Genomic DNA, 24,029 nt, shown 5'->3' with positions numbered 1-24,029 from the left:
ATCATTCCATTTTGACAAACACTCCCTGAGAAAAGATTTTTCCCACTGGGTAAGCTTAGAGTCAGGAAAAGTAAAACAGCCTTGTAAGTAGGGTCTTCCAGGGAACCACCTGAGAAGTCAAATAATGACAATTGTCTGATAGTAAGTTTTTGAAGGAGCTCCAACCCCTTACTGCCCCCACCATTGGCTATAAGCCTGCTGGTTTTCAAGGCTTCTGCTGTGCTGGAGATGAGAGGATAGGTATAGGGCAAGTTAAAATAACAGAAAGCTTGCTATTCTTTTCAAGATTCAGTCATTTTTCTTTAATAAAACATCCCCAATTGCTATAAACTTTTGATTAATTTCCAGAGTTCTGAAAGAGTTGCTTCTGATTCTTTGCCAGTTTCCTCATTCCTTAGATGGGGCAGAGTATTTTTTGAGGTTTTCAGTGTCACAACTTTCACTAATGTCATCCTCCACAGTATCTCAGTTACATAGCTTTATAGGAAACCCTTTTATCCAAAGAAATAGGAAAATATGGCCTATATACGAAGGGAAAAGCAAGTAACAGGGACTGTCCCTAAGGAAACAAAGACATTACACTTACTAGACAAAGGGTATAAATCAATTATTTATATGTCACAGAACTAAAGGAAACTATGTCTAAAGAATCAAAGTATTAGAATGATGCCTAACCAAACAGAGAATATCAATGAAATGATAGAAATTACAAAATTGTAAGAAAAAAATACAAATTCTGGAGTTCAAAATTACAATTAAAATGAAAACTTCACTAGTGGAGCTCAACAACAGATTTGACTAGGCAGAAGAATTTGTGAATTTGAAAACAGACCAACTAAGACTACCCAATCTGATGAACAGAAAGAAAAAAGAAGAAAAACGAACAGACCCTCAGAGATGTGTGGGTATATCATCAAGAATACCAACATATGTGGCTGGGCAGAGTGGCTCATGCCTGTAACCCCAGCACTTTGGGAGGCTGAGGCAGGTGGATCCCATGAGTTCAGGAGTTCGAGACCAGCTTGGCCAACATGGTGAAACCCTGTCTCTACTAAAAGTACAAAAAATTAGCTGGGCGTGGTGGTGGGTGCCTGTAATTCCAGCTAACGGGAAGCTGAGGCAGGAGAATCGCTTGAACCTGGGAGGTGGAGGTTGCAGTAAGTCAGGATCACGCCATTGCACTCAAGCTTGGGCAATGACTGGGAAACTCCGTCTCAAAAAAAAAAAAAAATACCAAATATGCATAATGAAAAACACTAATCTGAACATCTAAGAATCACAGAGAATTCCAAGTATACTATAAACTCAAAGGGATCCACCCCTAAACACCTCATAGTCAAACTGTGAATGACAGAGTGTCATGAAAGCAGTAATAAAGCAAATCATCACATACAAAGGATTTCAAATAAAATTAACTGCTGACTTCTTAATCAGAAAGTATGTAGAGGCCAGGCACAGTGGCTCATGCCTAGAATTCCAATGCTTTGGGAGGGTGAGGCAGGAGGAATGCTTGAGCCCAGGAGTTTCAGACCAGCCTGGGCAACACAGTGAGACCCTGTCTCTACAAAAAATAGAAAAAAAATTAGCCAGACCTGGTGGTACATGTCTGTAGTTCCAGCTACTCAGAAGGCTGAGATGGGAGGGTCGTTTGAACCCAAGAGTCAAGGCTGTAGTGAGCTGTGATTATGCCACCGCACTCCAGCCAGGGTGACCAAGCTAAATCCTGTCTCAAAAAAAAAAAAAAAAAAGGGGAAAAAAAAAGAAACCATGGAGGCCAGAAGACAGTGGAATGACATATTCAAAATGCTAAATGAAAAATATTGTTAACCAGAAAGTCTATGTCCAGCAAAACTCTCCTTCAAAAATGAAGGAGAAATTAGCACATTCCCAGATAAACAAAAACAGAGAAAATGTGTTGCTGGCACACCTCAAGTACAAGAAATACTAAAGGGAGTCCCTCACACTTAAATAAAAGGATGCTAGACTGCAACTTGAATGCACATGAATAAGAGAATTGGTAAGGTAACTACATAGGTTAATATATAAGAACATAAATGTATTTTGGGTTGTAACTCTTTCCTCTTCTCATTTAAAAAACATCTGCATAAATCAATAATTATAAATCAGTGTTGATGGGCACATAATGTATAAACATGTAATTTGTATGCAATAATGACACAAAGGAGTAGAGAGGAAACGATAAACAGGAGTAAAGTTTTTATATACTATGGAAATTAGATTGGTATTTATCTGAATTATATTGTTAAACATTTTGGTATTAACTGTAATGTCTATGGCAACAACTAAGAAATTTAAAAAAATACACATTAAAAGAAGTGACAAGTGAATTAAAATGGTACACTAGAAAATATCTAACACAAAAAAACACTGTAGGGAAGGAACAGAGAAACAAAATATAATTGACAAACCTTTACTAGAATAACCAAGAAAAAAGAAGATTCAAATTACTAAAATCAGCAATTAATGAGGGGACATTACTACCAACCTCACAGAAATAAAGGATTATAAGGGAATACTATGAACAATGTTATGCCAACAAATTAGATAGCATAAATGAAATTGATAAATTCTTAGTGATATGGTTAGGCTTTGTGTCCCCACCCAAATCTCATCTTGACTTGTAATCCCCATAATCCCCATAATCCCCATAATCCCTGCATGTCAAGGGAGAGACCAGGTGGAGGTAAATGGATCATGGGGGCAGTTTCCCCCGTGCTGTTCTAATGATAGCAAGTGAGTTCTCACAAGATCTGATGGTTTTATAAGGGGCTCTTCCCCCTTAACTCAGCACTTCTCCTTCCTGCTGCCTTGTGAAGAAGGTACCTTGCTTCCCCTTCACCTTCCACCATGACTGTATAAGTTTCCTGAAGCCTCCCCAGCCACGCTGAACTGTGAGTCAATTAAACCTCTGTCCTTTATAAATTACCCAGTCTCAGGCAGTTCTTTATAGCAGTGTGAAAACAGACTCATACACTTAGAAAGCCACATATTATCATAATTGATTTAAAAATAATTAGAAAATCCAAATGTATGGACAGAATTGTGTTTCCCCAGAATTCGTATGTTGAAGCCCTAACCCCGAAATGTAACTGTATTTGGAGTTGGGCCTTTAAGGAGTTAATTAAAGCTAAATGAAGTCATAAAGGTGAGGCCTTAATCTGAAAGGACTGGTGTTATTTATTTATTTATTTTTTTGAGACAGTCTCTCTCACTCAGGCTGGAGTGCAATGGCACGATCTTGGCTCACTGCAACCTCCACCTCCTGGGTTCACACCATTCTCTTGACTCAGCCTCCCAAGTACCTGGGACTACAGGTGCCCGCCACTACGCCTGACTAACTTTTTGTATTTTTAGTAGAGATGAGGTTTCACCATGTTGGCCAGACTCAAACTCCTGACCTCAAATGATCCACCTGCCTCAGCCTCCCTAAGTGCTGGGATTACAGGTGTGACCCACCACACCCAGCCTAGGACTGGTGTTCTTAGAAGAAGAAGAAGAGATACTGGAGCTCTCTCTGAGAGTGCACACAGGGAAAAGGCCATGTAAGGGCACAGCCACGCACAAGCCAAGGAGACAAGCCTTACCAGAAACCAACCCTGTTGGCACCTTGATCTTGGATTTCTAGCCTCTAGAACTGTGGGAAAATAAATTTATGCTTTTTACGCTACTCAATCTGTTGTATTTTGTATGGCAGCCCAAACTGATTAAGATGAAGTAATCCCAAAAAGAACTGAAAATATTCATAATTAAAAGAGTAGACATAATTATTTGCAGTGACTGGATCTTATTTGGATACTGATTTAAACAAACATTTTAAGAAGTGAGAAAATGGGGGTAATGTGACTACTGATTGGATATACAGGAATTATTGATAAAATATTTATGTGTGATAATACAGGTGTCCCTTATCTGAAGCACATAGGGCCAGAAGTGTTTCAGATTTCAGATTTTTTTTGGATTTTGGAATATTTGCATTATATACTTAGCAGTTGAGCATCTAAAATTAAAAGGTGAAATCTGAAATGCTCTAATGAGCACTTCTATAGAGTGTCATGTCGGCGCTCAAACAGTTTAGGATTTTGAAGCATTTCAGATTTCAGATTTTTGGATTTGGAATGCCTAGTCTGTAGTTTTGTGGTTATGTTTCTAAAAAAATACTTTTTCTTTTAAAAATATAGTATTTGTGAATGAAATGATATAGTGAAAATAATACAATGAGAGGAGAGTAAAAGGAGTATGGATAAAGTAGGATTGGCTATAAATTGATAATTGTCAAAGGTGGGTGATGGTTCCATTAATGTTTATCATATTATCCTTTTTTGCTTTTATACAAGCTTGACTTTTTCACAGTAAAAGTGAAAATGTTTACAATAATAATAAAATAGTATGGAATCAGTACAGAGTTAAGCAAACTGACTAAAACAAAACAAAAGCTAAGAACATAGCCCAGAAATGGATTCTTGTGCAAATAAAACATGCTATGTGACAGAGATAGCATTAACAATTACCAGGGCAAAGGGAAAATTCAATATCTGATGCTGGATCACTCCTATTCAAATGACAAAAAAAGTCACTGGATTTCTCTACCTCACACAGCACATAAAATTAAATTCCAGATAAATTAGGGACTTAAGTGTGAAAGGCAAAAGTTTAAATCTCGAAGACAACATAGGAGAATATCTTTCAAAACCGTATGATAGATTTCTTAAATAAAAAACATTAGCCATAAGAGTCATAAATTATACTGTATTAATGAGAACTTCTATTTAAAAGACACTAAAAATGGGAGAGGAGGAATATAAAATACATAAAATTATGTAACTACAAGTCAGTCAGAAAAAGATGCACAATCCAATAGAAAAAAGGGCAAAAGATAAGAGCAGACATTTCACAGAAGAAGCAACATGCATGTCCAATAAATATGTAATAGGATGCTCTGCTTATTAATTAGGGATATACTAATTATGACTATATTCAGAGATATCTACAGGATTGACACAAATTAAGCAGTCTGATAATATCATGTTTGGAGAAAATGTAGACCAATCATAAATTTTATATATTCTGATGGTAATGTAAATCGGTACAACCAATTTGGAAAGCAACTTAGCAATACTTTGTAAAGTGAACATTTACTAATCTATTAGCCCATAAATTCCACTCTTGCATATATATTTTACAGAAACTCTAGAATATATTCTTAGAATAGACACAACCCAGAAGTTCATGATCAGGAGATGAATACATTGTCATACATTCACAAAATATTTAATAGCGTTTAAAATGAATAAGCTATAGTTGTAAGAAACAACATGCATAAATTTTAGAAACTCATGTTGTATGAAAATAGGGAGTTCCATATAACTATGTGAAGAATGATTTCACTTTTATTTATCTCCTAAATAAGCATAAACAATATGTCGTTTAGGCAGACTTATATACAAAGTAAAAAACAATTAAGCAAGAGAATGATAAACACCATATTCAGTCTAGTCACTAATTCCTGGGGAGAGGCAGAAGAGAGAGATAAGTCTTCTACTTCTTGTGCTGCTTGATGATTTGATGTAAGTTTGTGGTACTGTGCTTTATAACTTACATATGTTCTTGTGTAAATATCAAATATATTTTTAAAAGGTTAGGAAAAATAACTCTACATTAAAACACCATTAACAATGAAATTCATACCTTCAACTATGCTGGACTTAGCAAGAAATCCTGAAGATGTTTTTAGAGCTCCATTGAATACCACAAAACTTGCACCTGTCACTGATCAACAAATACAACAATTATTTGTTTTAAACTACTCATTTTTATGTTACACATTTGTTAAATGCAGAATGTGGATATGCATATAAGTACTCAATAAATGTTATACCCACACAACTTAAACTAGAAAACTAATTTAAAAAAACAAAAAAAAGAGAGAAAATATTACACTAAAATAATTTAATGCGGCTGGGCGCGGTGGCTCATGCCTGTAATCCCAGCACTTTGGGAGGCCGAAAAGGGCGGATCACCTGAGGTCAAGAGTTTGAGACTAGCCTGGCCAACATGGTGAAACCTCGTCTCTACTAAAAATACAAAAATTAGCCCGGTGTGGTGGCAGGCGTCTATAATCCTGGCCAGTCAGGAGGCTGAGGCAGAATTGCTAGAACTCAGGAGGTGGAGGTTCCAGTGAGCCAAGATCACGCCACTGCACTCCAGCCTAGGCGACAGAGCGAGACTGTCTCAAATAAATAAATAAATAATAAAATAATTTAATGTTTTTATTAATAATTGGAGTATTGTACTGTTTTAAATGTTTGTGCCTATATTAGTGAGGGTGTAGGAAATCAAACATTCACTACTGGTGACAGCACAAATCAGAACAGTCTTTATGGAGCCCTAACTTGGCATTTTTCTATTAAAATTACAAGTAGATGTATCCTTTGACACACCAATTCCACTTTTGGGAATTTATCTTACAGATAGGTTCAAATGTGTACAAAACGGCATGTATACGAAACTATTCACTGTAGCATTTTTATAAATAGCCCCTAAGGATTGGTAACAAATTATGCCCATCAATAAGGGACAGTTAAATGATGTACAATATATAAAATGTAAAGTTCTGTAGAATATAAAAGCTCTTTATATACAAACATAGAATAATCTCCAAAGTGTGTTAACAACAACCAAAAAAACAAGGTATAGAATGGAGCAAATATTATGACTTGTCTAAAAAAGTGGAAGAAAGAGGTAGATATGTGTGTGTGTTTCTTGAATATACATTAAAGCAAAAATGTCTCTGGAAGGATATATAAGAACTGATAACATTGGTTTGGTTGCCTGTAGGGAGAGTAAGAGGATGGCTGGGTGGTCAAGGGAGGAAAGGAGATTTTTCACTATAAATATTCATAAGTTTTTAATTTTACCACATAAAAATATACCTATTCAACAAATAAATATTAAAAAGTTGTTAAATTTTACTGGCAAAAATGCCAATATCATGTTAAGTGATAAAGTATAATATAAAAGTATAAATATCCAGTATAAAATCATCTATTTAACATATACGTTAATATAAGAAGGAAATACAGTAAAATGTCAATAGTGACCATATCTTGGCACTTTTCCCTTTTACCACTTTTTTTTTTTTTAGACGTAGTCTGGCTCTGTCGCTCTGTCGCCCAGGCGGGAGTGCAGTGGCACGATCTGGGCTCACTGCAAGCTCCGCCTCCCAGGTTCACGCCATTCTCCCACCTCAGCCTCCCGAGTAGCTGGGACTACAGGCGCCCGCCACCATGCCTGGCTAATTTTTTGTATTTTTAATAGAGACAGGGTTTCACCGTATTAGCCAGGATGGTCTCCATTCTTGACCTTGTGATCCGCCCGCCTCGGCCTCCCAAAGTTCTGGGATTACAGGCATAAGCCACCGCGCCCGGCCTCTTTTACTACTTTTCAAAATGTATTTTCCGAGCTTACTACAAATAAGTATATATTACTTTTATAAGCAGAGGAAAAAATTCTATTAGCAGCCAGAATGTCGGACTATTTTGAGTATGTTATCCTATAATAATGTATTAATTTTATGAAATGCTTCCATTTAACTTTCAATTTGTTAGGCCTTCTACTGCAAGGGTTTGGTAATCATAGCAATCACTGAAGCCATTCAGCCAGAGCTGACAGTAATGTCATTCATAGATGCTGCTTGTTATGTTTTATAAATCAATCTTATCCTTATCACCCTGTGCTCCCCCAACTAAGAGGAGTCGGAGCAGAGGGTGAACAAATGTGAAAAGAAATACCTTATTTCAGAAAGAAATTACTCAAATAAAGACTCTCACCCTATGGGATATACTAAACCTAAAGATGTCAAAAGGAAAACAGTCTTCCAAGTCTGTAAGCCTAAAGTAGCCCAAGAGAAAAACAAAAATTAGAAGCAATTTTAAAATCTGTTGTGTAGCTGAAATTTCAAAACATACTGTTTTATCACCAACAATTCAGCAAATAAGTAAATATACATATATTTCCCCTTTGAAAGGAATTCTATTAATTGAGGTGGTTTTGTAAATCAGCACTAGGAACCATGATGCTCACCTTTTCTAGGATGGCCAGTGGCACTGTTGGCCTGTGTTTGATAAATTCCATCATTCTGTATACAGACTAGATGAGAATCTGCTTCTGTACTGAAACTTGCTCCAATGCTAATGACATGCTCATTAGAAGAATTTAGTACTTTCATTACCTGGAAAAAAACAAAAACAACAACACTTATTTAGAAACACTTTTAAGATTATATGCCTATTCTAAGAGCCACATTTCTGGCCAGCTTCATAATTATCAAGCTTCGGTCTGGACAACTCCCTGGGAATGTGATGGAAACAAATGTTTTAAAATAAAAGCACTTCAGGTGAACAGTAATCACCTCAATAAAACAGTACGGAAAAAAAAGAAATATGATCAAACAGATTATTTACAGTAAACAAATTCTATCATTTCAAAAACAATGTTTGTTGCCATAATACATTAGGTAGTCTAATTCAAAACAAAAAATTTAATGTGACACAATTCTAAGGAACTCTAATGTTCAATAATTGTCATTTGAATAAAACAATTATACTTACATCGCTGTACTTTTTCCGTGGTATTTTTATGCAGCTTTTTCCCATTTCCATATGAATCAACAGTTGATCTATATTATGCAAGGTATACTGGTAATTTCGAAGGTCCTACATAGAATAATCACATTACCATAAACTACTAACCATGAGTATTTTTCCATCCATTAAATCTTTCTTTAAGAAATCCTTCTCCACAACAGTAATAAAGAATATCATTCTCAGGAAAAACTTTGTAGTATTTAGGGTATCTCCTCTTTCTAGTTACAAAACTTCCAAAATAGAAAAGGTCTTCAAACTAGGCATGGATAAATAAAAGTGAGTCCACTGAAACATTTTTCTATGGTAACAGGGAAACACAAAATTACAAAAAGTATAGGTGGAAGGGAACTTTAGATATCATCTAATCCAACACTTCCTATTATAAATGAGAAAACTAAGGCCATAATTTGCTCAAAATCACAAGACTGACTGACTTTACTAATACATTTACAAAAGTTTCAACAACTTTAAGAGGTCTGTATAGAGTTCTTACATTACCTACATATCCAAGAACTGCAGGAGAATGAATCAAAAGGCAATTAGAATCAGGTACACGTACATGAGGAGATAGTACGTTCTAAAAAGCAATTCATCAAAAACTGAGCACTAATGTTAAAATAATTAGGATTTATTGTAAATGAATGGTCATTATACCAAACATGGCAAATTAAAGTAGGAAAATATAAATGTATAAACTTTGCTAAATAAAGTTTTAAAGTAACAGTATAAAAACACCTAATAAAATAGTTCAATTACTCACAACAAGTAAGTTCATAATAGTGTGTCCTATTTCTCCAAAAAGAGGTTTTCGGCCTCTGATGCTTGTTAGAGGAGCAGGATATGCTATATATAAGAAAGGAAAACTGGTTACTATCAACAAAAAAAACCCCAAATTATTGAATTTATTACCTTCAACTCTCATTTTACAAACAAACATTATGTATAAATATCACTCAATCTGTTCTTAGGGGAAAGTGAGAGATAATTTTTTTTTTTTTTGAGACAAAGTCTCACTCTGTCGCCCAGGCTGGAGAGCAGCAGTGCAATCTCGACTCATTGCAACCTCCACTTGCTGGGTTCAAGTAATTCTCCTGCCTCAGCCTCCCAAGTAGCTGAGATTATAGGCATGTGCCACAATACCTGGCTAATTTTTGTATTTTTAGTAGAGACAGGGTTTCACCATGTTGACCAGGCTGATCTCAAACTTCTGACCTCAGGTGATCCACCCACCTCGGCCTCCCAAAGTGCTGGGATTACAGGCATGAGCCACCACACCCAGCCAAGAGACAATATTAACACTTACTGTGTATCTATGTATCTACTAGATGCTACATTGAACTGAGAACTATACATACATTATCTTATTTAAATTCAACAACCTAATGGAGTGTGTCTATACTATTTCATAAATGAGAAAGTTGAGACACAGAAATTAATCAACTTGCTCCTAGTGTCTAATAACTGGTGAAACAGATTTGAAACTAGGCTTGTCTGATTACAGAATATTTCATCTTTTCATTATACATCTTGTTTCCACAAAATTATAGGGGGTGGAAAATTATGATAATTGGTTAGAACTATATATGTTTCTGATCATTTAAAGAGAAATACAAAGAACTAAAGACCTTTAAGGCATTTATAGTTAATATTCAATTGTGCTAATTTATGAATGGTAGTAAATTTTTAAAGTTCTTGGTTCAGCATGGTAAAAGAAATATACTGGGGCCGGCCACGGTGGCTCACACCTGTCATCCCAGCGCTTTGGGAGGCCAAGGCGGGTGGATCACGAGGTCAGGAGATCGAGACCATCCTGGCTAACATGGTGAAACCCCATCTCTACTAAAAATACAAAAACAAAATTAGCCAGGCGTGGTGGCGGGCACCTGTAGTCCCACCTACTCGGGAGGCTGAGGCAGGAGAATGGAATGAACCTAGGAGGCGAAGCTTGCAGTGAGCCGAGATCACGCCACTGCACTCCAGCCTGGGCGACAGAGTGAGACTTCGTCTCAAAGAAAGAAAAAAAAAAAAAAGAAAGAAATATACAGACAGAGTCAGGGAAACCAATGCACAAAAAGGGAAGGGACATGAGGTCGGCCACCTAACTATGTTCTTTCTTTAGGGCACCATAAATTCTGGACACCAAAAAGGAAAAGAGACCTTACTGGTAACACAGCAGGCACTCTGAAGGAAAGGAAGGCAAGACTATTTCTATAGTGATAAGACACAGACACATTTGTAACCTTCAGTTCTCAAGTTAGGTCTTAAGCAAACTAATCTCTCTAATGCCTATTATACAAATAAACTTCCTTAAAATTCTAAAGAAACACCACATACCCAACATTAGCTGCTTTAAAGACTTGAGTCAAAGTAGTCATTTTCTTGCTAGTACAAACATATTTTGTAATTCTAAAAAAGGCAACTAAGTTATTTGAAAGACAGCGGGTCTAGATTTGAAAAAAATACAAGATATTAGTGTGAAAAGACATAAAAATTATAAAGGAAATGATTAACTGCTAACTTTTTGCCTTATATGAATGAGGGGGCAACCTTTGCAATATGAAGAGGTAGTTTTGTTTAAAACACTATTCTCAACAGGTTATGGCTTAGAATGACATACTATCTGAGTTACAAAGTGACCTCATAAATCATCTATTTGAACCTTTAATGGTATTCAAAACCAGTGATCTCAAGATAAAACCGCAGATATTTTCAAAAGCATTTAAAAATTACTAATTTGAGACAGTTACTTTCAGTCTTTATTCTTGGGACTTTAACTTTCACATTAGCTTTTTCAAATGTACATTACCTCTGTAACAAAATACACACACAGACACACACACAGTTCACATCTAAAAAGACATGGGCACCAACAATGTCAAAGTGCCAGTCTATGTAAAATCTAGCAGAACAGAAAGAATTCAGAAAACAGCTGAGGTGAATTAACTTCTATGTATAACTGACAATTTCCCCTCATTACCACTAAATAGCTTATCATAGCTTTGCAGTTCCAGTCCCTGTGATTTATGACAAGCCCTTCGTATTGCTCCATGATTCTCCAACCTTCAGTGTGAGAAAACTTACTATCTAGAAGTACTACTGGCCAAAATACTGGCCATACTTAGACATGTTCCATAATAATCTGATTAGCTAGTTTATTCCCCTAATCTTCTATTAAAAAAAGCATTCAAATATTAAATTAGAGGCAAAATACTGGGCTGCACTGATGAAACATTTGGCTTAAAGTGAAATTTCTTAAGCTTTTTGGTTCACACAGTACAAAACCTGAGATGCAATTAAATTTTGTTACTTTTCCCACAAGTTAATAGCATCACACATGTAAATCCTAAATGGTAAAGAACCCCCATCCCCAAAATCACAGTTTAATAAAATTTCCAAATAGATTATCTCTTTCTCTCAATTTGTGTATTCTGAAATAGTAATCACCATTTTTATAGCTTCTCAACATTTAATTTTCCTCCAAGAAAATCCCTACCAAATTATATTAGAATCAAATGTCTAAAAAGTTCATTAGACGTGATATACTTCAAATGCAATAAATATATTTCTTGAAAAAAATCAGATAAAAGATACAGTGGGAATTCAAAAAAGTTTAACACTAGAAATGACTCTAACTCAGAAATGAGCATATATATAAACATCACAGCAGCTTTAGAATCACCAGTTGTGTCAAGGGTAGATAAGTAAATACACACACATGCACATACACATGAATGATACAGGCTCTATCACCATTGAGAGATAAACATCAGAATATAAAAATAAGAATCATCAAGCTTAGAAAAATAACCACAATTTTTAAGTACTTCCTTCCCTAAAAATAGTTAGCTTTTAATTATAGTGAGTAACTGAAAACAATAGCACTGCTAACCCAAAAATCCTTTATGTCTGGCTTTATGATGTAGAAAAATTGAGACGCAACGATTTACCTTCTTAATATGCAGGCAACATAACAAACTCCCAATAGTAAATGCTTTTAAGAAAATTTTAGCAAAAGTAATTAACACATATTGAACATCCCAAATCTAAAAACCTAAAATCCAAAATGCTCTAAAATCGGTAATTTTTTTTTTTTTTTTTTTTGAGACATAGTCTTGCTCTGTCACCCTGGCTGGAATGCAGAGGCACGATCTTAGCTCACTGCAAATCTGCCTCCTGGGTTCAGGTGATTCTCCTGCCTCAGCCTCCTGAGTAGCTGGGATTACAAGCGCCTGCCACCTCACCCAGCTAATTTTTGTATTTTCAGTAGAGACAGGGTTTCACCATGTTGGCCAGGCTGGTCTCAAACTCCTGACCTCATGTGATCTGCCCGCCTTGGCCTTCCAAAGTATTGGGATTACAAGCGTGAGCCACCATGTCCGGTCTATACCTTTTTCAAATGCCAACGTGATGCTCAAAAGAAATGCTCACTGGAGCATTTCAGATTTTGAATTTGGGATGCTCAACTGGTATGTACTCTGTGAATATTCCAAAATCTGAAAAAGTCCAAAATCCAAAAAACTGATCCAATACATTTCAGATATGGCATACTCAACCTGCACTGTGAAAGTTTTCTGTTTTGTTCTGAAATTTAAGAAGAAAAGTTTTAGGTAATAAAAGAACTTATGAACATCTAGAAACTTGAAGACATACCACAGTTATCTAGACCAACCTGGTAGTAGAAGAGGGTTGTCTTAGAACTTTAAAAGCATAACAAAACAAAAGTAGTTCCATTAATCCATTAAAATTGATTTTAATGATTCCATGAAAGTCTTTACATTCAGTATATTTGAAAATATGCAAATTAACTTATTACTCTAAAACTTACCTTTATATTCTGCACCCAATCTCAACATTAAACGCATAGGAAAAACCTTTGCCCAGGGAATCTCAAGCTTCTGGATAAGAATTCCACAAAGAAAAGGATTACTTGGTAATGACAGATCATCAAGTTTCTGAAAAGTAGGTGTAATAAACAGGAATCCTCCGTGATCCTTGCTACTGAGAAAACTCTCAGTAAAGGTAATATTGTCCAAGTTTTCTATGTATTTTCCTGCAAATAAAATCATTAGTAAAAAGATTTTAAGTTGTTTTGTTATTGTTTTGAAGAAATGTTCTGAGTTTGTCCAAAATCCAAAAAACTGATTGAATACATATAGACTGTCCCAATATAAACTGTCTGAAGTTAAGACACTATAGATTTTTTTTCTTATTTCTGTTCTTGCAAAAGCATCTATTGAATACCTTCTGTACACAAAGCTCCCAGTTATTCCTAGATATTGGAGATTATGAACAAAAATTTGAAAATGTTTCCAACCTTCCAATTTTCCTCCTTATGGCATGGTCAAGTGAAAAATTATCAAATCTCCTAGTCTTGTACAGACAGTAAGGAAATTACATAGATACACTGAAAAATCAAGGAGGCAGGCCAGGCACAGTGGCTCACACCTGTAATCCCAGCTCTTTGGGAGACTGAGGCGGGCGGATCACTTGAGGTCAGAAGTTCTAGACCAGCCTGGCCAGCATGGTGAAACCCTGCCTCTACTAAAAATACAAAAATTAGCTGGGCATGATGGCATGTGCCTGTAATCCCAACTACCTGAGAGACAGAGGCAGAAGAATTGCTTGAACCCGGAAGCAGAGGTTGCAGTGAACCAAGATTGTGCCACTGCACTCCAGCCTGGTGGAGACACTGTCTCAAAAAAAAAAAAAAAAAGGATATATTTCCATTTTTAAAATACAAAAATCTGCATATAGACACTAATCACATAAAATGCTAGTTTTAAGGAGACAAAATAATTATTAAGCTATTTTCAGAAATCAGCAATCTCTTCACAGAAATAAATCTTTAGTATAGCTAGCATAGCCAAAACCATAAATGCCTTTAACTAATTTATCCATTCCCCAGTCTGAACAGTTCAAAATAAAATGCTATACCTTTTAGAGCATCCTTATATATGGTGATAAATAGTCTGAAGATGTCCTTAGGAATAGTATCTTCATTTGGCAAACGTAACAATAGAATAATAATTTCTGCCTGTCCCAAGCCATGCAATCCATTGGTTGAAAAGTACCAATATTTGTCCGAGGAATCTTAGATGATAAAAGAATATAACTATTAATGTCAACTTCTATTAATCAAAAAACTAAGAACAATTGTTTTTGCATTTAACATAACTTTTCAAATTCCTTGTGTTCCCAAAGTTCTCCTTATGAAAACCTTAAATTGAATTGTATAAGATTCATATAAAGTAAGAAAAAGGATTATCATAGGGAGCCAATTAATAAATAACACTAAAATAAAAGATGCACTAAATGCTGAAATGTAATGGATAAGAATTTAGTTTCAAACAGAATGAAAAGCTGACAGATAAATTATGGAGTAGTGAGGATTATTAATTATTAAGGATTACTTCCTTACTTTTTAATTAGGTCACATGTCACTTACTTTAAAACTGTCTTTATTGCTACTAAATCAGGGTTCCTGCTTATTTCAGTTACCAAATTTCAATTTATCTAAAAGCCACAAGAGATATAGTCAATTGTATCATGAGTATCAAAATATAGCTCAGCTATATAAGCCCATGACCTTAACCTAAGATTGACAGGGATGCTAATAAAAATCTGTAAGCTCATGTTTCAAGTCCTACTGAACATAAATTTGCAAAATTTATTTACAGTCATATCTGGCTGAAAAACCAATATCCAATCCTGCTTATTTTTCACCATGGCCAGTCAAAATCTAACCTGAAGATGTAATTAATTCAGAAATCCTGCTTACCAATTAAGCAAATAAGGATAAATTATTACTTACAAAATATGAATTTGACATTCACGAGTAGATTAGCATTTAGGACAAATGTAACAGGATGAAAGCCTTCATCTTCAAGAAGCAAAATGATCTGCTCATGAGATGGATGTTCTTCTACTACAGGCACTAAATGATGAAAGTAATATATTAATCAGGATAAATATCCTGTTAAATATGCTTACAAATGAAAAAAAACAAATGTATAAATCCACCAGTGGCCTGATCAAATTTAAAAACAGAAGCAAACATGTTTCATAAAATCAACACCCCAGACAACTGTTATATACTAATTTTTACCTCTTTCCATGTAAAGTTACTAATACTGTAATGCATATATTACATATAATATATTTATACTGTTGATTAAACAGCAAATGTATATAATTTTAGCACCTTCAAAGTTTGAAGACAAACGTTTTTATAAAGTAGATTCCAGTTTGGTAAGCACTCCATTTATAATTTTTGATATTTACAAGTCTGTGAAAGTAGTCTAGAGCCATGTTATATATGCTGCTTGTTACCACATGCCTATATCAGCTACTTGCTACCATATGCCTATATCAGTGACCAGGCAGCAAAAAAAAAAGATCTTGACAATCAATAGAAAGATACGCATGGCATACAAAGAACAGGGCTTACTATATTTTCGCCACTACAGCTAGGTTCATGTAATGGCTCCCACTGACAGAACAGAGATCCAAAGCTTCATTCCCCTACATTATCACACAGAGAACCGCCATTTCATATTGCAGAATGTGACATAATGCCTGGAGTGACAAGTGTCTATCTTAGAAACCACTCTGGGGTGGGGGTTAGCCATAGAATCTCCTGCTTGAAAAGGACCTTAGAAATCATCTAAGTTCTCTCTATTTACAAAGGAAACTGGGGCCCAAGGAGATTAAGTAACACACTACAAGTCATAGATGTAACAAGCAGCAGACAAGGAACTAAAATTCCTAGCTTTGCCATCCAATCTAATGCTCTTTTCTTTAGGTATCATGCTCCTAAAAAAAATAGTAATAATACAGTGTCAAAATTCTAATACAATGGAAACATTTCTTCGGGCTAAAAGTCTATGAGCTTCCCTCATAGACTTAATCATTCGAAATTAGTGGGCCAGATGTGATAAATGGATCATAAAAGTTCAAATATTTTTAGAATTTGTTTTTATATAATAAGACTTTCTGTAAACAAAAGTTACCAGCCTTAGTACATATTGCAACCAAACTAAGTTAAAATACATTTCATATGTCACAGATAAAATTCATCAGTATATTTTTTTAAATCTTTTTAAATTTAAATAACTGCTTCCCTACCTGATTCTTTTTCTCCAGATGCAACCAGAAGTGGGGGCAAACTGTCCTCATCATTGGGTAGAAGACTAATCTTATTGCAGACATACTTGTTAATATCACACAGTAACCTATAATCTGAAATACTAGCAATAGGTAAATTGCTGTTAACTAAGACACCAGTAGGACTAGATGGTTCTTCAATTTCTGCAAAAACATCATCATCTAGTGTAAATGAACCAGAAGTAGGTAACCCCTCATTTCCTGTGTTCATAGACAATTTTTCCACTGATGGAACCAGAGAAACAGGACTCTGAATTATCTCATTTCTTGTAATATCTCCTGTCTCATTGTTTGGCTTTTCCACTGTAGTAGAATGGGAATGATCCACTGTGTTTACTGTCTGTAAAACATGTAATAAAAAAATTAACAAATCAGTTCATATTCTCTGTTCAACTACGAAATGAGATCACTATAGCCAAACATATCTTTTTAATAAGAATAAATAAAAATCAAAATGGGTTCAGAAATTCTCTTAAAGTCAAATTTCCCAAGAAACAGTACCATTTTGATTCTTCAAATTCAGGAGCATAAGGAATTAAGAAGCATAAGGTTTTAGTTTTACTGCATGCTCAGGTAGGTATTAATGACTTAATATTAAGATTGGAAAAAATGAGGCAAGAAGAACTTCAAGATCCCATACCATATCACACAGTGAGCAAGCTTAGTTCAACCCAAGTCTCTCCCCTTCTTATGATATCCAAAAACCCTTGGGTGGGCAGAGAGGAGGGACAAGGCAGGAAGAAGGGGAAGGGGAGTGGTTAGGAAGCAGTGCGTTAGCTATATTCCACAAGAGTAACCACCTGGAAAAAACTACCCATAAAGACTATTTCAATAAAGCCTTTTTCTTTTTAGACTGTACAAAGTCAGTATTAAATAAGAACCATTTATGAACTCAATATTTATTTACTAGCCTGTTCAGAGTTTTATTAATATAGATTGACAGTGGGTGCTAGCTAGGAAACATACCCATGGTAATTACGGCTATTTGTAAAGTCTAGCTCATGAACTCTTGACAAACAGCATATGTTTCTACCAAATGTAAACTTCAACAGAGCTGATAAGTATCCATCTTTTCTCTTTTTTTTTTTTTTTTTTTTTTTTGAGATGGGGTCTCACCCTGTTGTCCAGGCTGCAGTATAGTGGCGCAATCTTGGCTCACTGCAACCTCTGCCTCCTGGGTTCAAGTGATTTTCTCCTGCCTCAGTCTCCCCTAGTGGCTGAGACTACAGGTGTGTGCCACAACAACTGGCTAATTTTTGTTTTTTTTTTTTAGTAGAGACGGGGTTTTGCCATGTTGGTCACGCGGTCTTGAACTCCTGACCTCAGATGATCCGCCCACCTCGGCCTCCCAAAGTGCTGGGATTACAGGCATGAGCCACCGCGCCAGGCCTAGTATCCATCTTTTCTAATATGTGTACCCAGAATCAACCAGGTGACTGGCACAGAGTGAGGCTCAATAAATCTATTTCATGCATAAAACATTACTAATTCATACATTAATAGTTGCTTCTATGAGTATGTGCCACTTTACAATGAGAATTCTTAGTGATCTGGATTCTATATTATATATCTTCTGTTTAACACCTAGCACATTTGTGTAAATGTAGGCATAAATATCACCATCACATACTTTCTTGAATGTTTGAAAATAACTAAATAGATATTAGTATAAATTAAATTACTATCCCTCTCCCTCTCCCTCTCCCCTTTCTTCGGTCTCCCTCTCCTTCTTTTTTCCTCTCCCCTTTCTTCGGTCTCCCTCTCCTTTTTTCGGTCTCCCTCTGTTGCTGAAGCTGGACTGTACTGTCATGATCTCGGCTCGCTGCAACCTCCCTGCCTCGGCCTGCCGAGTGCCTGGGATTGCAGGCGCACACCGCCACGCCTGACTGGTTTTTGTATTTTTGGTGGAGATGGGGTTTCGCCGTGTTGACCGGGCTGGTCTCCAGCTCCTGGCCTCGAGTGATCTGCCCACCTCGGCCTCCCGAGGTGCTGGGATTGCAGACGGAGTCTCGCTCACTCAATGCTCAATGTTGCTCAGGCTGGAGTGCAGTGGCGTGATCTCCCCTGGCTACAACCTCCACCTCCCAACCGCCTGCCTTGGCCTCCTAAAGTGCTAAGATTACAGCCTCTGCCCCGCCGCCACCCCGTCTAGGAAGTGAGGAGCGTCTCTGCCTGGCCGCCCATCATCTGGGATGTGAGGAGCTCCTCTGCCCGGCCGCCCCGTCTGGGAAGTGAGGAGCGCCTCTGCCCGGCCGCCACCCCGTCTGGGAGGAAGTGAGGAGCGCCTCTGCCCGGCCGCCCCGTCTGGGAAGTGAGGAGCGCCTCTGCCCGGCCGCCCCGTCTGGGGGGTAAGGAGCGCCTCTGCCCGGCCGCCCTGTCTGGGAAGTGAGGAGCGCCTCTGCCCGGCCGCCCCGTCTGGGAGGTGAGGAGCGCCTCTGCCCGGCCACCCCGTCTGGGAGGTGAGGAGCGCCTCTGCCCGGCTGCCCTGTCTGCGAAGTGAGGAGCGCCTCTGCCCGACCGCCACCCCGTCTGGGAGGAAGTGAGGAGCGCCTCTGCCCGGCTGCCCCGTCTGGGAAGTGAGGAGCGCCTCTACCTGGCCGCCCCGTCTGGAAAGTGAGGAGCGCCTCTGCCCGGCCACCCCGTCTGGGAGGTGAGGAGCGCCTCTGCCCGGCTGCCCTGTCTGTGAAGTGAGGAGCGCCTCTGCCCGACCGCCACCCCATCTGGGAGGAAGTGAGGAGCGCCTCTGCCCGGCTGCCCCGTCTGGGAAGTGAGGAGCGCCTCTACCTGGCCGCCCCGTCTGGAAAGTGAGGAGCGCCTCTGCCCGGCTGCCCCGTCTGGGAGATGAGGAGCGCCTCTGCCCGGCCGCCCAACGTCTGGGAAGTGAGGAGCGCCTCTGCCCGGCCGCCCCGTCTGGGAGGTGAGGAGTTCCTCTGCCCAGCCGCCCCCTCTGGGAAGTGAGCGCCTCTGCCCGGCCGTCCCGTCTGGGAAGTGAGGAGCACCTCTGCCCAGCCACCCCGTCTGGGAGATGAGGAGCACCTCTGCCCAGCCACCCCATCTGGGAAGTGAGGAGCGCCTCTGCCTGGTCGCCACCCCGTCTGGGAGGAAGTGAGGAGTGCCTCTGCCCAGCCTCCCCATCTGGGAAGTGAGGAGCACCTCTACCCGGCCGCCCCATCTGGGAAGTGAGGAGCGCCTCTGCCCGGCGGCCCCCTCTGGGAAGTGAGCGCCTCTGCCCGGCCGTCCCGTCTGGGAAGTGAGGAGCACCTCTACCCGGCCGCCCCATCTGGGAAGTGAGGAGCGCCTCTGCCCGGCCGCCCCCTCTGGGAAGTGAGCGCCTCTGCCCGGCCGTCCCGTCTGGGAAGTGAGGAGCGCCTCTGCCCGGCCGCCCCGTCTGGGAGGTAAGGAGCACCTCTGTCTGGCTGCCACCCCGTCTGGGAGGAAGTGAGGAGCGCCTCTGCCCGGCCGCCCCGTCTGGGAGGTGAGGAGTGCCTCTGCCCGGCCGCCCCGTCTGGGAGGTGAAGAGCGCTTCTGCCCGGCTGCCCCGCCTGGGAGGTGAGGAGCGCCTCTGACCGGCCGACCGGACTGGGAGGAGAAATTCTTCTGCCTTGGGATGCTGTTGATCTATGGCCTTTCCCCCAGCCCCCTGCTCTCTGAAACATGTGCTGTGTCAACTCAGGGTTAAACGGATTAAGGGCGGTGCAGGATGTGCTTTGTTAAACAGATGCTTGAAGGCAGCATGCTCTTTAAGAGTCATCACCACTCCCTAATCTCAAGTACCCAGGGACACAAACACTGCGGAAGGCCGAAGGGACCTCTGTCTAGGAAAACCAGAGACCTTTGTTCATGTGTTTATCTCCTGACCTTCTCTCCACTATTATCCTATGACCCTGCCATATCCCCCTCTCCGAGAAACACCCAAGAATGATCAATAAATACTTAATATAAATAAATAAATAAATAAATAAATAAATAAAAATAAATTACTAAATCTCAGTTACATTTCCCCATACCACTGGTTCTCGAAATGTGGTTCAGAGATCCCTGGGGTCCCCAAGACACTTTCAGGGAATTGGTGAGGTCCTAGAATTTTTTTCATATAATTTAACAAAAAAAATAACATATCAAAACACATAGAATGTAGAACCAGATGTGAGAATATGTTTGTCTTCTATTAAGCCAGACATTAAAGAAATTGGCAAAAATGTAAAATAATGCCATTATTCTCACTAAACTTTTGTTCTGAAAAAAATTTTTCATAAAATATTATTTCTGCTAATGTAATAGCCTTATTTTGTAATTAGTTAATAAATATTTTTTAAATTTCTGAATTTTAATTTTAATATAGTAATTATCAATAGGTATAACCCATCAAATCTATAGCACTTTAGGGTTCTCAATAAGAGTATAAAGGGGTCCTGAAGTTGAAAGTGTGAGAACCAGTCTCTTAAACTGACGTTTAAAAAAAGTAAAATCTGGGCCAGGCGCGGTGGCTCACTCCTGTAGTAACCAGCACTTTGGGAGGCCGAGATGGGCAGATAACTTGATTGAGGTCAGGAGTTTGAGACCAGCCTGGCCAACATGGTGAAACCTCATCTCTACTAAAAATACAAAAATTAGTCAGGTGTGGTGGTGGGTGCCTGTAATCCCAGCTACTCGGGAGGCTGAGGCAGGAGAATCGCTTGAATCCAGGAGGCAGAAGTTGCAGTGAGCTGAAATCGCGCCACTGCACTCCAGCCTGGGCAACAGAAACTCCATCTCAAAAAAAAAAAAAAGGTAAAATCTGCCAGGTGTGGTGATTTATACCAGTAATCTCAATATCTCAATGACTCAGGAGGATGAGATGGGAGGATTACTAAAGATCAGGAGTTTGAGACCAGCCTGGGCAAAATGGTGAGACCACATCTCTAAAAAAAAAAGTAATTAAAAAAACATTTTTTAAAACAGTAAAGTCTAAACCAGGCATGGTGGCTCACATCTGTAATCCCAGCTACTTGGGGGGCTGAGGTGGAAGCATCACTTGAGCCCAGGAGTTAGAGCCTGCAGTGAGTGGTAATTATGCCACTGCACTCCAGCGTGGACAACACAGCAAGACTGTCTCTCTTTTTTTTAAAGGGGATAAAATCTAAAATATATTCACTATATCAATACATCTCTTATTTTAGGAAGCTCAAAGTGTTAAAAAAAAAAAAAAAAAGTACTCTAATAATCACATCAGGAATTATCTATGAAAGAAAATTTTATTTAGTCAATTAAGTTATTCTTTGAATTCCTTACCATAGGCATATCAGGTGAGAGAGGACTAAAGTCTTCAGAACATCTTTTACTTCCAGATGATAATTTTGTTGTATCTGCAACTTCACCATTGGGCAATATACCATCTGCAAACCATACTCTCTTCTGTTCTTTGGAACATAGTCCTAGAATCAATTGAAAAAGTAAAACATTTTAATCTGGTAATATGGCAATGATTTAATGCCAAATAGATTGGGAAATGTTTTCAAAAGCTTTTTGCTATCCACTGGCAACCCCTGAATTCTCAGGGCTACAAAGATCTACAGAAATGGCCTTTTGTGATTCCTCTACCCTGAGTGGAGTCTGTTTCTATCTAATTCATACAAAGGGAGCAGGAGTGGCCCTGGCAATCATATACTATGAAAAGGAATGGACAGGAGATCTATCTAATTCATAGCATATTAGACCAGAGGTGGCTCTCGGAATCACTCTGAAGAGGAGTAGATACGAGAGATTACACCTTAAAGACAATAGGGAAGGACGATTTAAAGCCTGTATTATTGAGGCTAAGTTTGTGTGAGTATGGAGTAGAAACTGAATAAAATTTAGGGACTAAGGTACAGTGATGAAAAGTGCAGTAGACTGAAGCATGCATATATATATATATATATAGCTTATCTATATATTTTTCATATATATATATATAAAGAAAAAAAGAAATGTAAAAACCTAAAAAAAGGTAACAGGATCACTTGAAATGTCTTAATATCACAGGACATTTCTTACTACCACAGGACATTTCTTTCTTTTATTTAACAAGAGAAGCATAACATTTTTTGTTCTTATAATGTGGATACTGAATTTTATTCATACGTATTAATATTTCCTTTCAAATTTGAAGGAAATAACTAGATATCAGCATAAACATTTTTCTCTTTTCTTACAAAGCATCGATAGAGGAAGATTATGAAAATCTCTGCCAGATGATTTTAGAACAATATTTAAAAAAAAAAAAAGTTCAATGTCTACTTTCCAGAACACCATAAAGATAACTCTGAAAAAAACTGAATTATATATACAAATTTTTTGCAATGTAGGTAGACATATTAAATAAGGTATCTTTCTTGTATTTGCAACATTTTTATAATTTAATCATTTGGGTTATCAATAGAATATATACGTATTTTCAAACACAGATTATTCATCTTTAGAGCTATAATATACGACCATATAATGCTGAGTCTCCTTATTTCATTATAATAAATGGAAAATAGTTACTGAGTAATAAACTGAAGTCCACAAAAATAGAAGGATTCAAATTTGCCTTTAACTGATACTTATGATTCTTTTCTAGCATGTTACAGACTAATAATTCACATTTAAAGACCTACATGTGCCTTACCCAAGATGCCAATTGATGACAGTTTGTAAAAAAGAACAGACAACTCAAAGATTTAAAAATAGATTTAAAAAACATTATTACTGTGGTAAAATACACAATTAAAAATAGATTTTTAAGGAAAAGGAGATAGAACAATTATTTACCTATTGCCTCTCAAACCCAAGCTCACCCTCTACACTGGGCTCTTGGATGCCAGGTTGGAGGTCTGGAAAGTGCAATTCCCAGACTCTCTTGTTACTGGCTTTGGTCAGCTTTTTTCCAATAGCAGGCACTGGTGGGAGACCATAAGGTGGGAAGAAATAGGAAGGAATTCTTTGTTTCTGGTTCCTGCCAGGATCTTTGCAGCAGCACCACCAACAGATACAGCTGCTAGACTCATGATTTTCAGTACTCCTAACATCAAATATGGAGGTCTACTTTAGTCATCTGAGCACCAACTATATGAGGACTCTTCATGGTGCTGTGACCATGGCTTCTGACTCCCACATCTGAGATCCAAGCACTTCCTGGTGCTCCTGTACTGAGCTCTAGCCTCTCCCCTTTTGTAGCCCCAAACTCTAGTTGTGGTGGTT

At 38.2% G+C, this 24,029-nt stretch overlaps 1 protein-coding gene across 5 annotated transcripts in view; it reads right to left on the bottom strand.

Moving 5' to 3' along the window:
• Nucleotides 1–24,029, bottom strand: part of ZFYVE16 (zinc finger FYVE-type containing 16) — a 72,261-nt gene that overhangs the window by 11,959 nt on the left and 36,273 nt on the right. For 4 of the 5 annotated variants that reach the window (XM_054487336.2, XM_063665445.1, XM_054487333.2 and 1 more), the window contains 9 exons: nucleotides 22,098–22,240; nucleotides 16,788–17,166; nucleotides 15,475–15,597; nucleotides 14,598–14,753; nucleotides 13,489–13,713; nucleotides 9,424–9,506; nucleotides 8,628–8,732; nucleotides 8,101–8,248; nucleotides 5,707–5,787 (listed from right to left, as the gene is read on the bottom strand). In XM_054487336.2, the coding sequence (XP_054343311.1) occupies nucleotides 5,707–5,787; nucleotides 8,101–8,248; nucleotides 8,628–8,732; nucleotides 9,424–9,506; nucleotides 13,489–13,713; nucleotides 14,598–14,753; nucleotides 15,475–15,597; nucleotides 16,788–17,166; nucleotides 22,098–22,240 (1,443 nt within the window). The remainder of the gene's footprint in view (nucleotides 1–5,706; nucleotides 5,788–8,100; nucleotides 8,249–8,627; nucleotides 8,733–9,423; nucleotides 9,507–13,488; nucleotides 13,714–14,597; nucleotides 14,754–15,474; nucleotides 15,598–16,787; nucleotides 17,167–22,097; nucleotides 22,241–24,029) is intronic. The other variant, XM_063665446.1, reaches the window with a different exon arrangement.

The sequence above is a fragment of the Pongo pygmaeus genome, chromosome 4, assembly GCF_028885625.2.
Source record: "Pongo pygmaeus isolate AG05252 chromosome 4, NHGRI_mPonPyg2-v2.0_pri, whole genome shotgun sequence".
Classification (NCBI taxonomy): domain Eukaryota; kingdom Metazoa; phylum Chordata; class Mammalia; order Primates; family Hominidae; genus Pongo; species Pongo pygmaeus.
Note: the sequence above shows the minus strand (reverse complement) of the source record. Positions and strands in the feature narration are given on the sequence as shown.